General features: G+C 45.3%; 9 protein-coding genes across 9 annotated transcripts; 5 read left to right on the plus strand and 4 right to left on the minus strand.

The window, feature by feature from the left end:
* Positions 1-186: 186 nt before the first annotated feature.
* cox5 (Cytochrome c oxidase subunit 5B, mitochondrial) lies at positions 187-948 on the plus strand (the record flags this gene model as incomplete). The annotated part of the gene is made up of 3 exons (XM_049250039.1): positions 187-481; positions 593-786; positions 859-948. The coding sequence occupies 3 exons, from the start codon at positions 187-189 to the stop codon at positions 946-948; spliced, it is 579 nt and encodes a 192-aa protein (XP_049111199.1).
* A 926-nt stretch (positions 949-1,874) lies between these two features.
* On the plus strand, positions 1,875-4,271 carry GLC3 (alpha-1,4-glucan branching enzyme; the record flags this gene model as incomplete). Its single annotated transcript, XM_049250040.1, has 7 exons — positions 1,875-1,911; positions 1,987-2,111; positions 2,166-2,265; positions 2,324-2,436; positions 2,496-3,187; positions 3,240-3,575; positions 3,626-4,271. The coding sequence occupies 7 exons, from the start codon at positions 1,875-1,877 to the stop codon at positions 4,269-4,271; spliced, it is 2,049 nt and encodes a 682-aa protein (XP_049111200.1).
* A 627-nt stretch (positions 4,272-4,898) lies between these two features.
* ATP2_1 (atp2, beta subunit of the F1 sector of mitochondrial F1F0 ATP synthase) lies at positions 4,899-6,959 on the plus strand (the record flags this gene model as incomplete). The annotated part of the gene is made up of 8 exons (XM_049250041.1): positions 4,899-4,909; positions 4,989-5,158; positions 5,302-5,387; positions 5,446-5,488; positions 5,545-5,861; positions 5,917-6,154; positions 6,215-6,826; positions 6,880-6,959. The coding sequence occupies 8 exons, from the start codon at positions 4,899-4,901 to the stop codon at positions 6,957-6,959; spliced, it is 1,557 nt and encodes a 518-aa protein (XP_049111201.1).
* Positions 6,960-8,108: 1,149 nt separating this feature from the next.
* Positions 8,109-10,017, plus strand: MCX1 (ATP-binding protein; the record flags this gene model as incomplete). Its single annotated transcript, XM_049250042.1, has 2 exons — positions 8,109-8,559; positions 8,630-10,017. 2 exons carry the CDS (start codon positions 8,109-8,111, stop codon positions 10,015-10,017), a joined length of 1,839 nt encoding a protein of 612 aa, XP_049111202.1.
* A 506-nt stretch (positions 10,018-10,523) lies between these two features.
* LOZ57_000949 (uncharacterized protein) lies at positions 10,524-13,359 on the minus strand (the record flags this gene model as incomplete). Its single annotated transcript, XM_049250043.1, has 4 exons — positions 10,524-10,920; positions 10,977-11,299; positions 11,359-12,021; positions 12,076-13,359. The coding sequence occupies 4 exons, from the start codon at positions 13,357-13,359 to the stop codon at positions 10,524-10,526; spliced, it is 2,667 nt and encodes an 888-aa protein (XP_049111203.1).
* A 930-nt stretch (positions 13,360-14,289) lies between these two features.
* Positions 14,290-15,160, plus strand: YPT31 (Rab GTPase ypt31; the record flags this gene model as incomplete). Its single annotated transcript, XM_049250044.1, has 5 exons — positions 14,290-14,310; positions 14,366-14,378; positions 14,452-14,841; positions 14,896-14,976; positions 15,033-15,160. The coding sequence occupies 5 exons, from the start codon at positions 14,290-14,292 to the stop codon at positions 15,158-15,160; spliced, it is 633 nt and encodes a 210-aa protein (XP_049111204.1).
* A 700-nt stretch (positions 15,161-15,860) lies between these two features.
* LOZ57_000951 (uncharacterized protein) lies at positions 15,861-16,982 on the minus strand (the record flags this gene model as incomplete). The annotated part of the gene is made up of 1 exon (XM_049250045.1): positions 15,861-16,982. The coding sequence occupies one exon, from the start codon at positions 16,980-16,982 to the stop codon at positions 15,861-15,863; it is 1,122 nt and encodes a 373-aa protein (XP_049111205.1).
* A 734-nt stretch (positions 16,983-17,716) lies between these two features.
* Positions 17,717-18,882, minus strand: BRX1 (Ribosome biogenesis protein brx1; the record flags this gene model as incomplete). Its single annotated transcript, XM_049250046.1, has 2 exons — positions 17,717-18,575; positions 18,638-18,882. The coding sequence occupies 2 exons, from the start codon at positions 18,880-18,882 to the stop codon at positions 17,717-17,719; spliced, it is 1,104 nt and encodes a 367-aa protein (XP_049111206.1).
* Positions 18,883-19,331: 449 nt separating this feature from the next.
* Positions 19,332-20,984, minus strand: LOZ57_000953 (uncharacterized protein; the record flags this gene model as incomplete). The annotated part of the gene is made up of 4 exons (XM_049250047.1): positions 19,332-20,216; positions 20,300-20,506; positions 20,585-20,831; positions 20,902-20,984. The coding sequence occupies 4 exons, from the start codon at positions 20,982-20,984 to the stop codon at positions 19,332-19,334; spliced, it is 1,422 nt and encodes a 473-aa protein (XP_049111207.1).
* Positions 20,985-20,994: the final 10 nt, after the last annotated feature.

Here is a 20,994-nt window from a genome sequence, read left to right on the forward strand (position 1 = left end):
GCTTAGTCATCTCGGAAGCAAAGAAAGTCGTGTATTATTGGGACAAGAAACCTCACACCACCAAACTTCGTATTTGACCTTTAATGTCGTGACAATCTCGCACTTTTAGGCCGATTGCACCTGTAAATACATTTTCCCACGCCAATTCTCCTCTCCCGCCCTCCTTTGTCCTTTAACTCCCTCAATATGTACCTCAGAGCTACCTCCCGGTCCATTGCGACCGCTGCCCGAAGCACCGGTTCGATACGTGCCTCGCCCTGCCTTTATGCCCGCATTTCCCAGACAAGCCAATCTACTGGCATAACACAACAAGTCCGTGCTGCTTCTACCGCTGGACATGCCATTGCAAACCCTACCCTCGCTGGAATTGAAAAGCGATGGGAAGCCATGCCCCCTCAAGAACAGGCAGAGCTGTGGATGCAGCTGAGAGACCGGATGAAGGTGGATTGGCATGATATGACGCTGCAAGAGAAAAAAGCTGGTATGTGAATTTGGCTCGAGTCTGTCGTGCGACATATTGGAGACCTTGGATTATCTTTTCAAAACCCACAGTTACACCCATTTTGGCCGAGTGACAAGCTGATGTTTTTAGCTTATTGGATTGCTTTCGGCCCCCACGGTCCTCGTGCTGAGACGCCAAAGGGGGAGGGCTTGAAGGTCTTTGTTCAGGTTGCTAAATATGTTCTTATCTCCTTTGGTATCTTTTATACGATCCGTATGTTTGGTCAACCAGCGCCGAAGACCATGAGCAAAGAATGGCAGGAAGCAACCAATGAATATGCTCGGGTAAAATTGACTCCCACCCAATTTTCTCATTCATCTCTGGACAATATCACTAACATGCTTTACGCGATATAGAAAGAGAAGATGGAGCCTATCACTGGTATCAGCAGCCAAGGATACGAGGGCAAAGGCTTTGTTCAGAGTCAACCAGCCGACAAGCAATAGAGCGACTGATTGTGTATGTCATAAATATCAATTGGAGATCATTTAGAGCCAGGTGGAAAAAGACGCCCAAGCTTCATGTCAACCTTTGAAAGACGAGACTGGGAACTGCATAGCTGCACGCAAGCTCCTCATGTACTGTTTCCAAGTCATTTTCTTTGTTCAGTCCAGGAGCCATGTATTAATCGAAACGGAATTGAAAAAATCTGTATGTTTGCTTACAGGTTCTTATATCAAATGTGCAGATTGGTTCTGCGGAGTACGTACGATAGCTCCCCGCCCTTTTAACTCTGCGTCCTCTACTGGACTATATGTGCATTCTGTCTGCTTCATTACTTTTCCTTTTTTCCTTGTCTGTCTTCTTTTGTTTCTGGTGCTATTTACCCTGGCTTTTAACTTGTACATCTACTTATATAGGAAAACAATGGTGTATTTTGGCTAGAAGTTACTCGCAACTCTTTGTATCTAGCCCATTCATTAGCCTTCTTCTGGTATCTTCACCTGGTAAATATCAAGTACTTTACGTACAGTCAGGCCAATGGGTTGGCTTTAATGTAGAAATAAGATTTGTTAAAGGCATGTGTGGCTTCAAAAATAACGATGGAATTCAAATTAATATTTTGATGTTCGTGTCTGTGATGTAGTGGGTGTTCATTTCGGGAGATGTGATGGCGATGATGACGTCCTCAGCGTCCACTTTCGAACCTGTTCGATATGCTGTAGTTAACTACTCCGTACCACCATCCGCATTCTAGACTTTCGACTGAATATCGACTTCTTTCATTGCATAATATCAAGAACTGCTTCTAGTTTTCATTTAAAAAAAACGAAGTTCCTCAGAAGGGATTTATTCTTGTCGGCCCTACTCCGTACTCTCGAGCTTATTTCTAGGGTACCTATCCAATTGAGGACAAACGCCGAAACGAACAATGGAAAACAACAAATACAAAACAATAGACGGGACAGGTCAGCCATTGAATTTTTGAACCCTTGATACTATAACTTTCTACACGAGCATTCACTTATATTATGGGAATATAGGCGTTATCGACTTAGATGAGGGCCTCAAGCCATTTGAAGACGAGCTGAAAAACAGATACAAACGCGCGGATGGGTGGATTCAAAAATTAAACGATCTTGAAGGAGGACTTGATACATTCAGTAAAGTACGGGAAGCTCCCTTCCTGGACTGATCGGCGTAGTATACTAACTACGTGTAGGGATATGAACGGTTTGGTCTAAATGTTCAAGAGAACGGCGATATCATTTACAGAGAGTGGGCGGCAAATGCTGTTGAAGCTCATCTGATTGGAGATTTTAGTGGGTTCTCTTGGTGAGGAATATCTAGCCAACTTCTCCTGTTAATCTAGTCATATAGACAATTGGAATCGTACGGCCGCGCCAATGAAAAAGGATGTTTTCGGTGTATGGGAAGTCACTATTCCGTCGAAGGCCGGAGTTCCCGCTATACCACATAATAGCAAAATCAAGGTGAGTGATTGCTTGATTATTCGATACATATTGGAAAAGTTCTGAGGGGCTTTAACTAGATTACAATGACAACCCCTGAAGGAAAACAAATCGACCGAATTCCCGCATGGATCAAGCGAGTTACCCAAGATTTGGATATATCCCCTGTTTATGATGGAATCTTTTGGAATCCTCCAAAAGAAAAACAGTATCAGTTCAAACACACCAGACCCAGCAAACCCGCGAGCCTTCGAATCTATGAGGCCCATGTTGGTATCTCGTCTCCAGAAACGAAGGTTGCAAGCTACAAAAGCTTTACAGACACAATGCTTCCGCGCATTAAATACCTTGGTTACAATGCCATTCAGCTCATGGCTGTCATGGAACACGCCTACTATGCCAGTTTCGGATATCAGATTAACAACTTTTTTGCCGCCAGCAGTCGATATGGGAGTCCAGAAGACTTAAAAGAGCTTATTGACACTGCCCATAAGCTTGGTCTTGTTGTCCTTCTTGACGTGGTTCATAGCCATGCGTCGAAAAATGTCTTAGATGGTTTGAATATGTTTGATGGGAGTGACCATCTTTATTTCCATTCCGGATCGAAAGGAAATCATGATCTTTGGGATAGTCGCCTGTTTAATTACGGGAACCATGAAGTTCTTCGATTCCTTCTCAGTAACTTGCGGTTTTGGATGGAGGAATATTGCTTTGATGGCTTCCGTTTCGACGGTGTAACAAGCATGCTTTATACCCACCACGGTATTGGAACGTAAGTCTTCCCACGATGCTCCTATTCACAACTGTAGTAACGTACTAGCCAGAGGATTCTCCGGTGGCTATCATGAATACTTTGGAATGTCTGTTGATGACGACGGAGTAGCATATCTCGCTCTGGCAAATGAGATGTTACACCAGCTCTACCCAGACTGCATTACGGTGGCTGAAGATGTATCTGGAATGCCCGCACTTTGCCTCCCTCTTTCTCTTGGGGGTGTGGGGTTCGACTATCGGCTGGCGATGGCAGTTCCCGATATGTATATCAAGCTTCTTAAAGAAAAGCGTGACGAGGACTGGAACGTGGGGAACATTGTTTTTACACTAACAAATCGTCGACATGGGGAGAAAACAATAGCATACGCCGAAAGCCATGATCAAGCGTAAGTGATCTTCTTTCTACGTATCAAGACATTCAACTAAATTCACATAGGCTGGTCGGTGATAAAACACTTATGATGTGGCTTTGTGATAAGGAAATGTATACAAATATGTCAACTCTGACTGAGTTGACTCCGATAATTGAGCGCGGAATGAGCCTTCATAAACTCATCCGCTTGGTCACCCACGGTCTCGGGGGCGAGGGCTATTTGAATTTCGAAGGAAATGAATTTGGTCATCCTGAATGGCTTGATTTTCCCCGTGCTGGGAATGACAACAGTTTTTGGTATGCTCGAAGACAGCTAAATCTCACGGAAGACCATCTCCTGCGCTATAAGTTCCTTAACGAATTCGACCGCAAGATGCAGGAAACGGAACAAAAATACGGATGGCTTCATTCGCCACAAGCATATGTAAGCCTCAAGCACGAGGAAGATAAAGTTATATGTTTTGAAAGGGGTGGGCTGTTATGGGTTTTCAATTTCCATCCGACCAAAAGTTTTGCGGATTATCGCGTCGGAGTGGACGAACCTGGAATCTATCGAATTGTTATTGATACAGATAGTAGTGAATTTGGAGGATTCAATCGAAACAACAAGGAGACGAGGTTCTTCACAACCGCCGAGCCATGGAATGGACGAAGGAACTACGCGCAAGTGTACATCCCCTCGCGGTCTGCATTGGTGAGAAACCTATGATACATTTAGCTTTCTATATTTTCATAATGGACTAACTATAAATCAAGGTATTCGCAAAGGAGAATATGATCTAAGAAGAATTGCATCTCGGGACAGTTAACCAATTTGCTGGTCTAGCCTGGAAAGCAACATCTGCCCCACACGACCTTTTCTGGGGAATGATTCACGCTTCATAAGTGACTAGAAGGACATGATGGTAGATTATTTTATTTTTGTTATGTATCGCACTTTATTACTCGATCAACATGACATCCACAAGCAGGCTGCTGTTGTGGCAGCTATTCTTTACCACTTTTTATTTTCTCAGTCTCCACAAAAGATAAATTACAGGGTATATTGCATTTTTCCAGGTGAAATTCTTAGTGCGCGGGTTTCAAGCTTACGCTGTATGTACTTTACAGTCAACAACACCCATTTTCTCTGTTATCCTCGGCAAATCTCGGAGCAGTTTGTGTGGCGTGGGCTGGTTGGCACGGGAATCGCGTAAAATTAGTACATGTACTTTCAACTAGTCGTATTCAAACCGAGACTAACATCCGAATTAAGCACAGCTTTCTCTTCACTTTGTCGTTCCAACCTCATCTCTTCCCTTTGCTCAACAATCCCTCCTCCTCAATAACCGCCATCATGTTTAAGAGGTCCGTGACAAGCCCAATATAGCTTAAATACTTTATGATGCTTAGAGCTCAACCTGCTAACCCCAATTCCTCTTTTTAGCGGTGTTGCCCGGACCTTCGGAAGGTCTGCCTTTGCGCGATCGACTCTTCTTTCATCTACAAAACCTGCCGTTGGCAACAATGCTTTGCGAGCTCTCTCTGCTAGATATGCTAGCACAGACTCTGGAAATGCCGGAAAGATTCACCAGGTCATTGGTGCCGTCGTTGACGGTACGTAATGGCCTAAATGTTCTAAGCCAGAAAGCAAAGTTTTCATCGCAGGCATCACCAACGCGAACCGCAACGAACCGTGGAAGCTTTATCGCAATATATTTCATTGTATTAAGCTATATCTATACTGACAAGACTCTTAGTAAAATTTGACTCTGAGCAGCTCCCTCCAATCCTCAATGCCCTCGAGACCAACAATGGCGGTCAGAAACTCGTGTTGGAGGTCGCCGTATGTATTTGATGTATTTGTTATAGCTTAGGTGTCAGTTGCTGACGTGTTCTGCTAGCAACATTTGGGTGAAAATGTTGTGAGAACAATTGCTATGGACGGTAACCATGCCATGCTTGACATGCTTCCCAACCCTTCACCTAACATTTTCGCGTAGGTACTGAGGGTCTTGTTCGTGGTGCGAGAGCCATTGATACCGGTGCCCCCATCAGAATTCCTGTTGGACCTGGTACGCTTGGCCGTATCATGAACGTCACCGGTGACCCGATTGACGAGCGTGGCCCTATCAAGGGTGTGAAGATGGCCCCTATCCATGCCGAAGCCCCTGAATTCGTTGAGCAATCTACAACTGCTGAAGTCCTTGTCACTGGCATCAAAGTCGTCGATTTACTTGCCCCTTACGCTCGTGGTGGAAAGATTGGTCTTTTCGGTGGTGCCGGTGTCGGCAAGACTGTTTTCATCCAGGAACTGATTGTGGGTTTCCTTGACAACAAGAAAACATGCTTCGAAAATAACTAATAGAACATAGAACAATATTGCTAAAGCCCACGGTGGTTACTCTGTCTTCACCGGTGTTGGTGAACGTACTCGTGAGGGTAACGATCTGTACCATGAAATGCAGGAAACTCGTGTCATTCAACTTGACGGCGAATCCAAGGTCGCACTTGTATTTGGTCAAATGAATGAGCCTCCTGGCGCTCGTGCCCGTGTTGCTCTGACTGGATTGACCATTGCTGAGTACTTCCGTGATGAGGAGGGTCAAGATGGTATGCCAAATCCTTGTGTTTGCCATGACAACCAAAACAGGAACTGATTGTTAACCCCAGTGCTCCTCTTCATTGACAACATTTTCCGTTTCACCCAGGCTGGTTCTGAAGTGTCTGCATTGCTGGGTCGTATTCCCTCTGCTGTCGGTTATCAACCCACACTTGCAGTCGACATGGGTGCTATGCAGGAACGTATCACAACCACCAATAAGGGATCTATTACTTCGGTGCAGGCTGTTTATGTCCCTGCTGATGACTTGACTGATCCTGCCCCTGCCACCACCTTTGCCCATTTGGACGCCACCACTGTCTTGTCCCGTGGTATCTCTGAACTGGGTATCTACCCTGCCGTTGACCCTCTTGACTCTAAATCCCGCATGCTTGACCCCCGTATTGTTGGCGATGACCACTACCAGACTGCTACCCGTGTGCAGCAAATGCTTCAGGAATACAAATCCCTCCAGGATATCATTGCCATCTTGGGTATGGATGAATTGTCTGAAGCTGATAAGCTCACTGTTGAGCGTGCTCGTAAACTTCAACGTTTCCTCAGTCAACCCTTCACTGTCGCCCACGTTTTCACTGGTATTGAAGGTAAACTCGTTGATTTGAAGGATACCATCCGAAGTTTCAAGGCCATTATCAATGGCGATGGCGATGATCTTCCAGAAGGTACGCATTCTTTAGGACTGTAATTATTGAATTTCTTACTGATTTATTAATAGCCGCGTTCTATATGGTCGGCGATTTCGAATCCGCTCGTGCGAAGGGAGAAAAGATCTTGGCAGAACTTGAGAAGTCATGAGTGCTAACAATGTAGATATAAAATCATGTGCCATTGCCTCGTGGGATCATCCCCATTTGTCATTTCTAATTTGAGCTTCGTTTTTTTTTTTGTATATGTGCCACCACCCTGGGTCTTTTCTTAAATTTAGACTTGGATTCCACATTAGCACCACCTGAAAATCCAGTAGGGCGTCGGAATACTCAAGCTACAAAGACGTCAGGTATCATTGTCTTTGTACAGCCAGACTCATGTGACGGCCCTGCGACGACCTGATTTTGTGCTTGTTTTATAGTCACTTCTCTCCTTTCTAATGTGGAAGATCCGATAAAGACTAGCAGAGCCGGCATACAACAACATAAATCGGTTAGGATTAACCGAAAACTGTCTTTTAGGGGATTGTAGGCCACGGAACACTGGCATACTGTAAGATATCGCTTCATAGAGCAATGTAACACTCCAAGCTCGAGTCCCATACAATCTCGTAGTTTCGAAATGTTTTGACCTTCAAGAACTGGGTAGGTGTCACTACTAGGACAATATTTAGTAGCCCTGCGCCCCATCCACTTCTGTCATGTACCTTAAGTTGAGGTGAGCACAATCCATGAATTATATGGAGCAGCTCTTAAGACGAAGTAGGGACTGGAGGGTATATGTAGAAAGTTATATTGGGCGAAACACAAGTTCTAGCCCAGCAGAATTTCACTTTTGAGGATATCTATTCTAAATTTAATGTATTCCGCCGGCTCTGGTTTTACTAGGCCCTAGATGCGTCGTAGGCAGAAAAGTCACTCTTGTCTCAAATTTTAGAGGCCGATTGCTGACTGCAAATCTGGAGAAGAGAGTAACTATGTAAGGGGAAACCGTTTTCACTACCCCATGCCAGCCTTATCAGGAATGCTACTCACTGGGGCTGAATCAATAAAGAGATGCTGATCTAGGGAACTGAGTAGGCACTTGGTAGTTACAGTTCAATGTCAATAGTAAGTATGGAGTACTCCGTAGAAAAAGAAAAATCACGTGGCGATAGTGCGGGGAACACCAGAGCTACCCCAACTCTCCGACTCACCACACTCAGTGGACTGTGCGGTGTTGGCTTGATTTAGATGGCGCTTTCTTGAGCCTGATATATCAATGAAGAGATATAGAGCTTCTATTGCCGCTGCAGCTATGAAGTTTCTCTGCCCCTTCAGCACTCCACTTGCACCACCAGACATGGGTCTAACAGCGGCCACCTGGACTTCCCGCAGAGCGCGCAGATCATATCTTGCTATATACTCAGCAGCACGGAGAATTTCGACTTCTTCCCCATGTGCTTCCCAGTTCCACCGTTCTGATTTCACGGGACAGCCGTTCACCAGCAGCTATGAGACTGGCTTACCAACATCCGGCCCCCTGGGCTCTGCGCCTCCTTTCGGCGCTCCTCGGTTAACGCCGAAGATGCTGAAGCAGCATTTGGATCAGTTTGTCGTGGGCCAAGATAGAGCAAAAAAGGTCCTGAGCGTTGCAGTATACAACCATTACCAGAGAGTGCAAGAGCTGCAGCGACGAATTGAGGAAGAAGAGGCATATTTGGCACGCCAAACACGCAGGGAAGCTGTGGAGGCACATCCTTTAGAAAGTATGTTCCTTACTGTCGTGTAGCTAGTGTTTTACTTATACAATTGCTGATTTGTTTCGGTGTGATGCAGCTGAATTTCCAGGTCAGCAGCGGACCATACGTCTCCCATCTCCTGGAGAGTATAATGATAATTTTTCGCAATCAGGAACCGATCATATCACCGACATATCTCCTCTAGCACTGGAGAAATCCAACATATTACTACTAGGACCATCGGGGGTCGGTAAAACGCTTATGGCAAAGACGCTGGCCCGTGTTCTATCTGTCCCCTTTAGCATGTCTGATTGTACGCCATTTACCCAGGCAGGCTACATCGGGGAGGATGCGGATGTTTGCGTGCAGCGATTATTGGCTGCCGCAAACTATGATGTTGCGGCGGCGGAGCGAGGGATAATTTGCCTGGACGAAGTGGATAAAATTGCTACCGCGAAAGTAAGCCACGGAAAGGACGTTAGCGGAGAAGGGGTCCAGCAAGCCCTGTTAAAGATAATTGAAGGGACAACGATCCAAATACAAGCCAAAACTGAGCGAAATGCGCCGCGTCATGGGGGCCCATCCAATAGCTTTCCCGGGAGCGGACCCGGAAATTCGTCGTTCTCTTCATCCACGCCTGGGTCACCGGGAAAACCTGATGTTTATAACGTCAGGACGGATAATATCTTATTCATTTTTTCAGGCGCGTTCGTAGGGCTCCAGAAAATCATTATGGAGCGTATATCGCGTGGGTCAATGGGTTTCGGCCAGCCTGTCCGTGCCTCTGGGAATCCATTTGGTTCTCACACCTCCCATTCGTCTCATAACGCACCTATTCCTATTCGACCCGGTTCTGAGGAAGAGGCACTGTACAAGAAGCACCTCCCATTTTTTACCCCATCACCCACCCCAGAAGCTTCTGGTTCCGACGAAGATACGCAATATTTCAATCCCCTTGACCTCTTAACCCCTCCTGATCTGCAATCATATGGATTCATACCAGAACTAGTGGGCCGTATCCCAATAACCACAGCTCTCTCTCCACTCTCCCAGGCACTTCTTTTACGTATTCTCACTGAGCCTAGAAACTCTCTTGTGAATCAATACGCCGCCTTATTTACTCTTTCCGGGATCGAACTACGCTTCACAACCCCTGCTCTTCATAAGATTGCTGCCAATGCCTTTGCAGTATCTACTGGAGCTCGCGCTTTACGCACGGAAATGGAGACAATACTTGGGGACGCTATGTTTGAAGCTCCGGGATCAAGCGTAAAATTTGTCCTTGTTACGGAAGCAGTAGCCGATAGGAAAGAAAAGGCCGTATACCTTGCTCGTGGCCAGGGAGGCAAATTTCATGCAATGATTGCAGCCGAAGAAAGCTCATGGGAAGAGAAGACGAAGAAGCAACGGGATAACCGGGATAAAAAAGATCAAGCCAATAGCTTCGAAGAATGGAGGAGCTCTGCCATTGGAGGATTCTCATGATTTTGAATCCTGTATTTTTTTTTCTTAGTCTGTTGCGGGAAATATTTTGATTTATGAACCGAACTCTTGGCGACTGGTTTTCCTGGGGGCTACTGCCGGGTATATTTTCAATAATTACATATTCTTATGACCAGCGTTGACACCAACACATGTTGTATACATACATACATACATACGAAATGATACCTACTTGTTCCAATTGTAAATAGGGCAGGAAATTTGGCGATACATGCTGAAAACTTTGATCGAGGAGTAAGGATGCATAGAGGGACGATTTGTCCCTGATATTTAGCCAACACCTGGCCTTAGCTAATATTACGTGAGGGTCGTTTTGGAAGATGTGATATACGCCCTGAAGGATGTGAGTTGTGACGTGGAGGGGGTGGAGGAGGTGGAGGAAGCGAATTGGCATCTCTACGAGAGGTTTGGCGTTGCTTCGGAGTTCGTTTGAGGTTTTCATTTTCAACAAACGACCGGAAGAATTCCTGGGAATTCATAGGCTCAATCTAGTACACTCTGCTATCAGTTTTCAAGCTATTTTTTGGTAATGTAAAGGGCACGATACTTACATGCTGCCATTTCTTCCACCTTGGTTGTGGTTTATAGTGTGATAAAACAACAAATTTTCTGAATTTATGGCAATTGCAAATAGCCCATCCTGCAAAATATTCAACAAGATGGTCGGTATTTCGTTCGTCTTGGGACAGGCCCTTTGGTATATCTTCATGTTCATTCTCGGTGCGTGAACCATAACGAGGAATGGAGCGCGGTGAGACAAAGGGGTGACTTTGACCCTCATCATCAGTTTCTCCATCAAGCGAGTCGGGCGAGCTTTCATGGTATACATTGCAGTGGCTCTTTTCTGGAATCATGTGCTCTATGATGCAGTAGATTTGATACATCCTGCTTTGATTAGAACCAATAATATTCAATGATTTATGAAAAAATTAGAGACATACGTATCATCAGGCCATTTATCAAAGATCCTAGAAAGCCACCTTCGTACACTTGGCCGAAAGAACAATTTCCAGGTCCCGGGGTACTTTTGGCTAAGGTACGGCCCAAACCATTTCATTATTTTCAACGCTGCGGCGGGTTCAAAAACCATGTAGTCTTGTGTCAGGAGAATAACACCCCCATGGGGAAAGAGTCGTTGCAAATTGGTTTCATAATTGAGGTTTTTAATCGGGGTGGCGAGACTGACATTAAAAACATTGATGTACTTTCGTAAGAGCTTGTGGAGCCCTGGCATAAATTCATACCAGATATGAGATTGATGAAACTATCAAAATTATCAATATAACAGTGCGCAGTTATCGGGGTGAATCCCAAAATCCTTACAAGAACAGTTCCAGTCGTGACAGAGTCAGTAAAACGCTCCCAATCCCCTTCGAGTCGACTAGAGAAAATAGCTTGTGTATGCCTTTTTAAAAACATTAACATGAGCTGAAACTCTTCTTCTACCTCGGGCGGAAAGAAAAGATAAAAAGCTCGGGCGTAATTATCTTTCATTGGGGAGTTAACCCGACTTAATTCTTGAAACGTGATGTTCCAACGATCGCGAAAAACAGTAACAATATCCAGATCAAGGGAGTTCTTTAGTAAAGAGGTGGTGGTAGTTGATGCCCCGAATTCAGGTAGAGGTGGGTTATCGTCAGTTACAATAAGTTCATGCGGGTTGACTATTAAAGGACTCCGAATATATTGGTTCTCTTTTGTGACACTTGAAAGTGTGGTTTGGCGAACCGTGTTTACTGGGGGAAGATAGCTTCTAGCAACGATTCTGAGGTTTGCATTGGGTGGAAATTCTACCCCAGCATCAAAAAAGCTCCAATGAGTCGAACTGGATGGGTATGCAATGAAGACAGTCTGAATATCATCGATAGGATGGCGCCATATGGCAGCTAGATCATTTTGACGTAGATAATCAGCCACAGCCGTCAACTCTTTAGAAGTATCGTCAAACCCGAATGCCCAGGCTGTTGAATATTTTCTATTGATCCTCTTATTAGACATTGTTAGCAAAAACTGTAGTCATATTCTTCAAAGGAGACATACGCGATCACATAGTAGATGATATTCATCAATGGTACAAACATCTTTGAAATTTAGCTGGATAATTCTCTTCATTCTGAGTCTGAGAAGCTGGCCTATCGTCGCTGCGTTAAGACCACAAATGCGCACATCACCGATATCTTTGTGTATGGCGCCGAAGGATAACGACACAAGCACCTCGCCGGGATTCCAGAATCGACCTGGGCGCATGGGAGGTAGGCGATTTGACGTTGAAAAACTCTGCCTCGAGCTAGGATTGGCCGTTGGGGCTGGGCCGACAGGTGACTGGTGTCGAACAGCAGATCGATCATAGGACGGCTTCCGTGTAGAAGGTTCGATTTGACGTTCTTTCGGAGTAGTATTGGCTGTTTTTGATCGTGCGGTCGATATATAATCACCGTCTTGCTCAACAAATAGGCTATATGTAGAGTCTGTATCATTGACTGCAGGATGAGGTGGTGAGCCCGACTTTTGTTGCGAGTGCAACCAGGCTTGAGGCGTTCGAAGCTCCAGTTGGTTCATGTCTGGAGTTCTTTCGCGCCGTAGTGCCTTTTCCCATCTTCTTTGGGTCGAGAGCTTGGCGAATAGGTCACCGGTCGGTTTAGAAGATATCGCAGACAGGAGAGATTTCCGAGCCTTTTGGCCCTTGAAAATTCTTGCTTTATCAACAGCAGGTGGTAGCCGCATGATTGCTGACGAGGTGTTCGTTTTTGGCTTGGGCCGACTTGTTTGGCTGTTCATCTTGGCTGCAGAGTTTGTGCTTTTATATAGTGCGGTTCGGGGGCAGGAGCTGGCAGAGGTCTTTCCCGTTTCGTTAAGCCGCGATCTCTTGTCCATAAGCTTTTCATTTTCTGAGCTGCTACTGATGTACTCGACATCACCATCGGGAACGACGAAATCAAAACCGTCTGTATCGTTGTCATCGGAGGGCACTTTATAGCCGAGTCTTTTCCGCTTGTTCCTCCTCTTTTCTCTCCGTATGCTCGCGGCCCGCTCAAGTTCCAGGCACCGGTGCTCAAGTGCTTCAAGGTCAAACGCTGGCTCTTCTCCTCGAGAAATAGATTCCAATTTTTGGGCCCATTCAACCAGGGTTTCAGGATCACAGAACATATCTTCAGACTCCCAAGTAGATCTTTCCAGCGGGTATCCGGCCCATTTTACAAGGTATTTTTCCCCAGTTGGGAAGGTCCGCTGGGCTAAAACACATTCCAGTTCATATTCGTCCTGTGCTTCACTTGGGGCTGTGGAAGTCAGGGAGATCTCGTCATCACTGACATCTCCCTGCATTTTTTGAAAGTGGATATTCACGTGTATGGGCCTGGGGAAGTAATAGAAAGAGTTGCAGGCAAAAAAAAGGTTAAAGTAGTTGAAATTTATCCCAAGAACTTGGGTATACTGAAGAGATAAGGATGCCGCAGTATACTACTGCTTCAAGTCTCTACAATGAATCGGAAGAAATGCCTCACGGTTTGGGTATGAATGAGGGTAATGATAAGCAGTAGTGTTTAGAAGCATAGGAATGGTATTGAGAGTGGTGTGTATGATGTATCTTATAGCCACTCTATACGTGTAAACACCCAGAATTTATCGTAGAACGCGCGTGGTAGTGAGCTATCTGGCTTACTAAGCATATCATCACGTGTGAAATTAACAGTAGGTCACGTGGGAATGCTCCTGGTGTATGAGTCACTATGGGGTACCTATGGGGCAGTCCATATTCTTCAAGGGCGAAAACAGCCTTACTCCGTACAATCTCCGCAAAGTTTCCCTGGCCCAAGTCGTACTCCGTAGTTTGTAGTCAGATGCGCAAAGCGCCTGCATGTTCCGCCCGAGCGACCAGTGTTTCGACTTCGGCGCTTATAAACAATTCCCCGATGCGCTTAAGTTAAGCTGATAAGCTCGGTGCGTACCCGGTACCTCTGTTTTGCATGCCGCTTAGCGCACATCTTTGTACTCGGTACTTGCCCCCCTGTTCTGACCAGGCCACCCAGTCCCATCAATCCCTTCCAGAGCGACAACTTCAAACATCTCATTCCGGGTTTGATTGCTTTAACTCGTCACCTCCACTCGCAACTTCATCTCGGCGCACAAATTCACTCCACCTCTTTCCTTACTGTCGACTTACCTTTGGTTTCCAACATTTTGCACGTCGTTCCCAGATTTTACACTTGACATCAATCCTACCTCTTCCGCCTCTTCCAGACAAACCCCATCATCATGGCCAACGACGAATATGATGTGAGTTGAATGAGCCTGCCATAGTTGCTTGCAATGCTAATGCTGTTTTTCATAGTTTCTTTTTAAAGGTAATCCGTCCCATCCTTCCCCGATTCCTAACCCAGCGAACCATTCTCGACTGAACCCCTCTCTTTCTTATAGTGGTGTTGATCGGCGATTCTGGTGTTGGGAAGTCTAATCTATTGAGCCGCTTTACACGAAATGAATTCAACCTTGACTCAAAGTCTACTATTGGTGTCGAGTTTGCGACCCGATCTATCCAAGTTGACTCCAAGACAGTCAAATCTCAGATTTGGGACACTGCAGGCCAGGAAAGATACAGAGCTATAACATCTGCTTATTATCGTGGCGCCGTCGGTGCTCTTCTTGTTTATGATATCAGCAAGCACCAAACCTATGAGAATGTCACACGGTGGCTAAAGGAGCTTCGAGATCATGCAGATGCCAATATTGTGATTATGCTTGTTGGAAACAAGAGTGATTTAAGGCACTTGCGTGCTGTGCCAACAGAAGAGGCAAAGCAGTTTGCAAGTATGATTGTGCCTCTATTGGTAGCTTGACAGTTAGTGATCCTAATATAACTAGGTGATAATAACCTCTCGTTTATTGAGACTTCTGCCCTCGATGCAAGCAATGTTGAACTTGCATTTCAGAATATACTCACAGGTACGAACACCTAGAAGTATTATCGTCAAATAATTGAAACGAACTAATTGCAACAGAGGTCTACCGTATCGTGTCTAGTCGGTCGCTTGACTCCGGTGACTCCACTCAAAACCCTCTTTCTGACCGCAAAGTTGTCGAGATCACAAGAACACAAGATACCGAGTCCAAACAGGGATGCTGCTAGCTTTAACGGATGCGCATTGCATGGCATTGCTGGGACAACTTATAGATCTGAACCAGCAATGACTTTTATCTTTCGCTGCTATTCCAATTTTGCCTACTTCCTTTTGAAGTCGCAGATTGAGTGCCTTTTCTGTTTTTTTTTTTTTTCTCTTTCTCTTCTTTTTTTTCATATTTCATTTTCCCTTAATTCTTCTGATATGAATGAAATAATGGCCTGTGCTGAGTTTCGTGACACTCTTTCTATGAACCGATCGCTTTTGGTCAATTTTCTTAATGTCTCATGGTGGCCAGGTATGGTAGATGGTAGGTAGTCTATGAAAGAAGTTCTTCCGATACTGGGAGGGCAATGGCTTTGACAATGTCTCTTTTATGAGTTGGTCTTTGCTTTATTTCCTAGTTTTTTACCCCTTGCTAATGTATTTTCTCACGTCTGTCCATGATCTTTCATTCTTTGTGACTCCAGAGAGGTACTGCATGGCTGGAAAATACGTAATCTTCTTAATCTTCCTGTGTGCTTTCTTAATCAATGTAATTTCAATACATGCATTATCTATATATGGGTCTGCAATTATATCATACCTACGTAGTGTCTGCAGACAGCTGTAATGTGCCTTTTAAGTCCTTCGGCAATGTTTAGGGCATAGAGATATTGGCAGGTACGCCTAGAATTGACATCTAAGGATCTTTAAATAGCCGAAAAGTTACAAAATGAAACGTCCCTCATGGCTACGTTCTACAACACCTGCAATCCCCAAATCGCCGCCAACAACTGCTTCTCTAAAAGCAACAGCATCCTCTCCACGCTCATTAATTACCCACTCCAAGGTTTGCGCAAATGTCTCTCCGTTATTCTCAAACCACTCCCCAATTGATTCAACATACCTTTCTACCTGTTCTTTTAGCAATGTATTTTCCCGCAGCCACAAAATCTGGCTAGGATCCAGCTTCAACATGTCCTCTACAATATAATAATGAGGAATTTCGTCGCCCCAGCCCTGAAGACCCGGTTCGTGGTATAGATCGGATCGGAATTTGGTGGCATACTTATTGAGCAAGGCAGAATTTTGGTCAATGGCTTGCTTTTCGTGAGAAGAACGGGCATTAAAGAAGAGTGGCTCAGACGTGCTATGGCCGTTAGAGTAAACACGGCTAGATGGGGATGGATGGTAATTGAGATGGATATTGAATAGAAGCGAGTTGGTGGAATCTGGAAAACGTTTGTGAAACTTTCGTTGGATCGTCCCGTTGCTAGGGCAAATATGGTGTTGTACGACGTCGCGCATAATTAGTCTGACATCCTCCATTTCCGCTAGTTCGTTTGACGACCAGTTATGCAAAAGCTCTGCACGCTCTCGAATAACCAAGGGAACAGAGCGCGAGGTGCGTGGGAAAGATGGGCTGTGAAATGCTCGCGAATAGAGCCAAAGGCGATATATAGCACGGCGCAAGTGAAAGCGCTCTAAACGATCTAACACGCGTCGGTTCTCATAATCGACTTTCCACTTCTTAATCGGATATATCTCCTCCCACTTTTTGGCGACTCTGCCAACCTGCAGGATTTGCTTGAGTAGACTCAACGACATGTTCGCATTACGAATATTGTGTGCAGGCTGGCTCGTATTCTGAGTAACAAGCTGAATAATCTCGTGAGTGGGGCCATATTCGGCTTCCGCTGCATTGGCTAAAATAGGTATTCGCTGCGAAGCATTGAAGATAGCATAAAACCGGCGGCATGTTTGAGAAAGGTTGAAAACATCGGCGATAGAGTCGCAGGAGTAGAACACGTGAAGCACGAGCTCTGTAGCCAGAAATTCAAACGCCATTTTTTTTAAATCTATATGCAAGAATCAATTAGCCCCCTTTCACCGCAAAGGCAGATGCTTCATGCTGGCCCACCTGTAGTATTGAACACAGCAGGTTCAGTCTTTTAAAGGTTTAGTAAGTAGTTCTCGTGGGTGGTAATAGTTCAGTCAAATATTTTCGAGCCGTAGTTGAATCTAACGACTTTCGCAAATGGGTTCAGAGATGTCACAGCACGATATCACGATGACAACAGCTCTGCACGGATGTCTCAAGGGGGTTCAGCTGTCTGCCGCCCCGCTGCTGGGGGATTGGTTTAAAAAAATCACATCTTCATGTGGGTTAGTACCCAATATTAGGTTGGTTTCGCACAAAATATTTGGCCGTAAAGGGCTCGCATGACCGTTGCTTATCTCCATGGTTGCTGGTAAACAGGCAAAGTATTCGAGGTCTGTCTGTCGTGATGAAGACGCGATAATTGGGTTATGTAATCAACTAGTTAGCTATTTTCATTGAATTCGTCTTGGCATTTTGATAAGGACTGTGATAACGAGCTTTAGATGTCGGACCAGCAGTACGAAGTACTACGGAGTAGAAGACATGCTGGGAGAAAGTTTGACACATGATGCAAGACGAAGAAATAGAAGAGACACAATAGCATCCACTGGTATAACTGGTGCTATAATATGAATAACCTGAAAATCCTGTTAGATTTACTCTCTAGAGTGATATTGTAAGAACAGGTCAGAGTACAATTTTAGGCAAACAATACGCGTGGATCAAGCTCATCCTTCTTCCTGTTTGCCTCACCTTCTGCTCCCAATCCTAGGGCCACATTCTTGGCTGTCCTATCCATCTGCCCTGCACGCCTAGCAGTATACTTCGAAGCCTTCTTTAATCTGATCTCCCGCCGTACCTGGTTCGGGCTCACGTACTCGCGATTTTCATAAATAACCGGCCCACCAAAACTCCCTTCTAAGATCACAATCGGTGTAAGAACGAATCTGGGACCAATTTCCACTAGAGAGAGATGTGGTAAGCCATCTTTGCCGCGCCTCGATTTTCCTTTATATGCAGTTTCTTCCTCTTCACCGTTCTTGTCTAGTTTTCCGTCTGACTCTCGGATTTCAAAGATCCGAATCCATATTTTCCCGTCGACCCAATAAATACCGATGACCCTGTCAACAAATGGCTTCATCCCCTTCACACCGCGCTTAGGCACAGAAAATACGCTCCTGAGCATCTCCCTGGCTAACCCTCTCCATTCATTTCCTGTTTTCATTATTTCTTGATCATCAAAAGATGAATCAAACACCACCACACCACGACCACCTTTTAGACAATTGCCAGCGAATCCTGTGCCCAATTCGCCCATTGTGTGTAAATTAGTCACGGAAAATTTTATCGTAGGCCCATTGGGCGGTCGCGAGAGCCAGAGATAGAGATCTTGGCCACGTTTTCGCGCTTCAAGAAAAAAAATGACATTGCAGGAGTGAAGGTCAGCGAGGGAGTTAAGGAGGAAGTTGTAGCCAGCGGTTTTCTTTTTCGTATCAAGTTTGCTCTCTTTATGTGTATGTGGAAGAAGAGCAGAGAGGTCGGCTAGAAGATGTCGATGCCTGGTTTGGTTATTTAGCGCCAGTCAAAAGGTATTTGGTCATCACACAAGTACAAGGCTTACCTATGAGTAACCCCTCTAGACGTGAGCATTAGGACTCTAGTCTTTGGCATATAACCCAGTGTATTTGAGGTTCCATTTGCGGTTTTAGCGTCATTTTGGTCGGCTTCGTCGTTCAATTCGCTTTCGGATTCGCTATCACTACTCTCGTCACTCAGTCTCTCCTGCATCTCAATATCGTCTTCGACCCTTTCCTCTGTAGGCTGCGTTTTTCGCTTCTTAGAAATAGATTTATATACAGCTGCCATCTTTCCACCAGCAAATTATTGCAGTACTCGAGTTATAGCTGGAAAATGTTCAATCAATATGCTTTAAAACGAATTTCTTCTAAAGATGGCAGAATTAATTTCGACCTCTGCGAGCTTCACCGCCTTCATAGGAATATGTGCTTACCAATAAATTATGTAACTACCTGGTTAACTGAACTACTTGAATAGGATTGGCCAATTAAAGACGAATTGTCAAAGCTTGCTCTAAAAGGGTAAAGAAACAGCCATGAATCGCATATCATCATTAATAGGTATCGCTACGTAGTATTTTCAAACAGACCCCCAAATCAGCCTCGTAAAACATAGCAGCATACAAAGATATATAAAAAAGAGGATAAATCCGATGCAAATGTCCTATGGCCAAGGCGTCCGTACAAGATGACATTGTCCAGAATGGAGGGGATATAGAAAGAGAAGAATAACACTTCTTATGAGCGTCCCCAGCCCCCAGAATATCCTCCACTCTCTGCCCTGTAATGCGGCTGCGTTTGTGGTTGATGTTGTTGTGGTGGCGTATAACGCATATGATTTGGGTATCCCTGCGGGTCCACTTGGCTTCTATCATAATCCCACGGCGGGCCATTTCCCTGGTTTGGTTGTCTCTGGCCACTCCTCGGAGTATATTGATCATAGTGGGAATATCCTGGCGTTATCTGGCTGGGAGTGTTACTATGCACATATCCGCTACCATGTGGTGTTTGGTAGGATTGTCCTGGTGGCGTTGGGTTATTGTATGCGGCTTGCATCCCCGCTTGCTGGCGTCGTTGACGCTCTGCATCGCTATAGCGAGTGGGGAAGAGAGGCGCCGCATTTGGATCCGGGTGGATCACAGTAATGACAGTTTCCCTGGGCTGAGAAACTGGAGAAATCCGAGGTGGAAATTGACCTGATGGGATTGGTATAGAGCCCCTTTGGTAGTATGAATCCGGTTGCTGATGCGGCTGATTTGGATATGGCATCATTCCCTGTTGGGCTGGGGGTGTTTTCCCAGGAAATTGTTGGTATTGGAATCCAGGATCCATAGCGGAATTCCCTATTGGCTGAACTTTGGAAGGCAAATTTTCTCCATGGGGCTGTATCACCGGAGGTATAGCTTGAATACTCATGGGGTTGGGATTACCTTGGGGCAATTGGCTATGTTCCATGGCATATACTGGCGTATTATTTTGCTGAGGTGTGAAAGATGCACCTGCACCTTTGATCTCATTTTGCGAAGTTGATGAATCCTGTCCCATGGTGACATCTTGAAGTTGGCTGGATGCACCTTGAATCTGATGGTGCGATGGGGGATACGTGTATTGATTTGGGGTGTTCTGTTGCAGAAGAAAACGGAATAAAAAAGGTTAGAAGAGCCTCATTCTAACCAGTATCAGGAAGGGGACATTGGAATACGCACGGTCTTTTGAACATCGGCCATATCGGTTGAATTCGCCCGGGTTGCCAGGTCAGACGCAACTTGACCTAAAATACCTTGGCTGGACGGACGAGATGAGTATATTTGGTCTGCTAGCGTAGGAGTTCCACTGAGAGTTGGTGTGCGCTGTGCACCAGGAGTTGAAGCGTGCTGATAAGGCGATGGTTGATTATTTCCAAATGTAGAATTCTGGGAGAGTATCATTAGCTAACAAGCAGGGAGAATAGGTGGCCAAAATTTTTTACGAAATCAGTCAGTTTCACATACAGAGAAGCCGCCGCTTGAAGCCCATTTCCCACTCCTTAATTCCTGAAATTCCTTGGAGACGGCTTCGGTTTCGGAGGGTGCTAGGCTGGCTGCTCGTGGAGCATGGTAAGGGCCAGGGCTGGCAACAGAGTGAGGTGTCGATGAGGGGGTAGGAATAAACGGCTCTGTGGGAACGTCCCATTGCGACTTTCCTGTCGCTGGCTGGACGAAATACCATTTTCGCAGAGTGCCCTCCCACTGCGCAAGCCTAAATATCCCATATTGTTAGGAGAGGGTGTCTCTTACAAACAAACGATGAGTTGTGGAATGAAACATACCATCCCTCAGGTAAAGGTGGTGGTGATGTTGATGGTCCGCCAACGTCTGCTGGACTCCGTACTCTCGATGATTGTGGACTCATCTCTAGAAAC

Source organism: Ophidiomyces ophidiicola (assembly GCF_022830035.1).
Source record: "Ophidiomyces ophidiicola strain CBS 122913 chromosome Unknown scaffold_2, whole genome shotgun sequence".
Lineage (NCBI taxonomy): Eukaryota > Fungi > Ascomycota > Eurotiomycetes > Onygenales > Onygenaceae > Ophidiomyces > Ophidiomyces ophidiicola.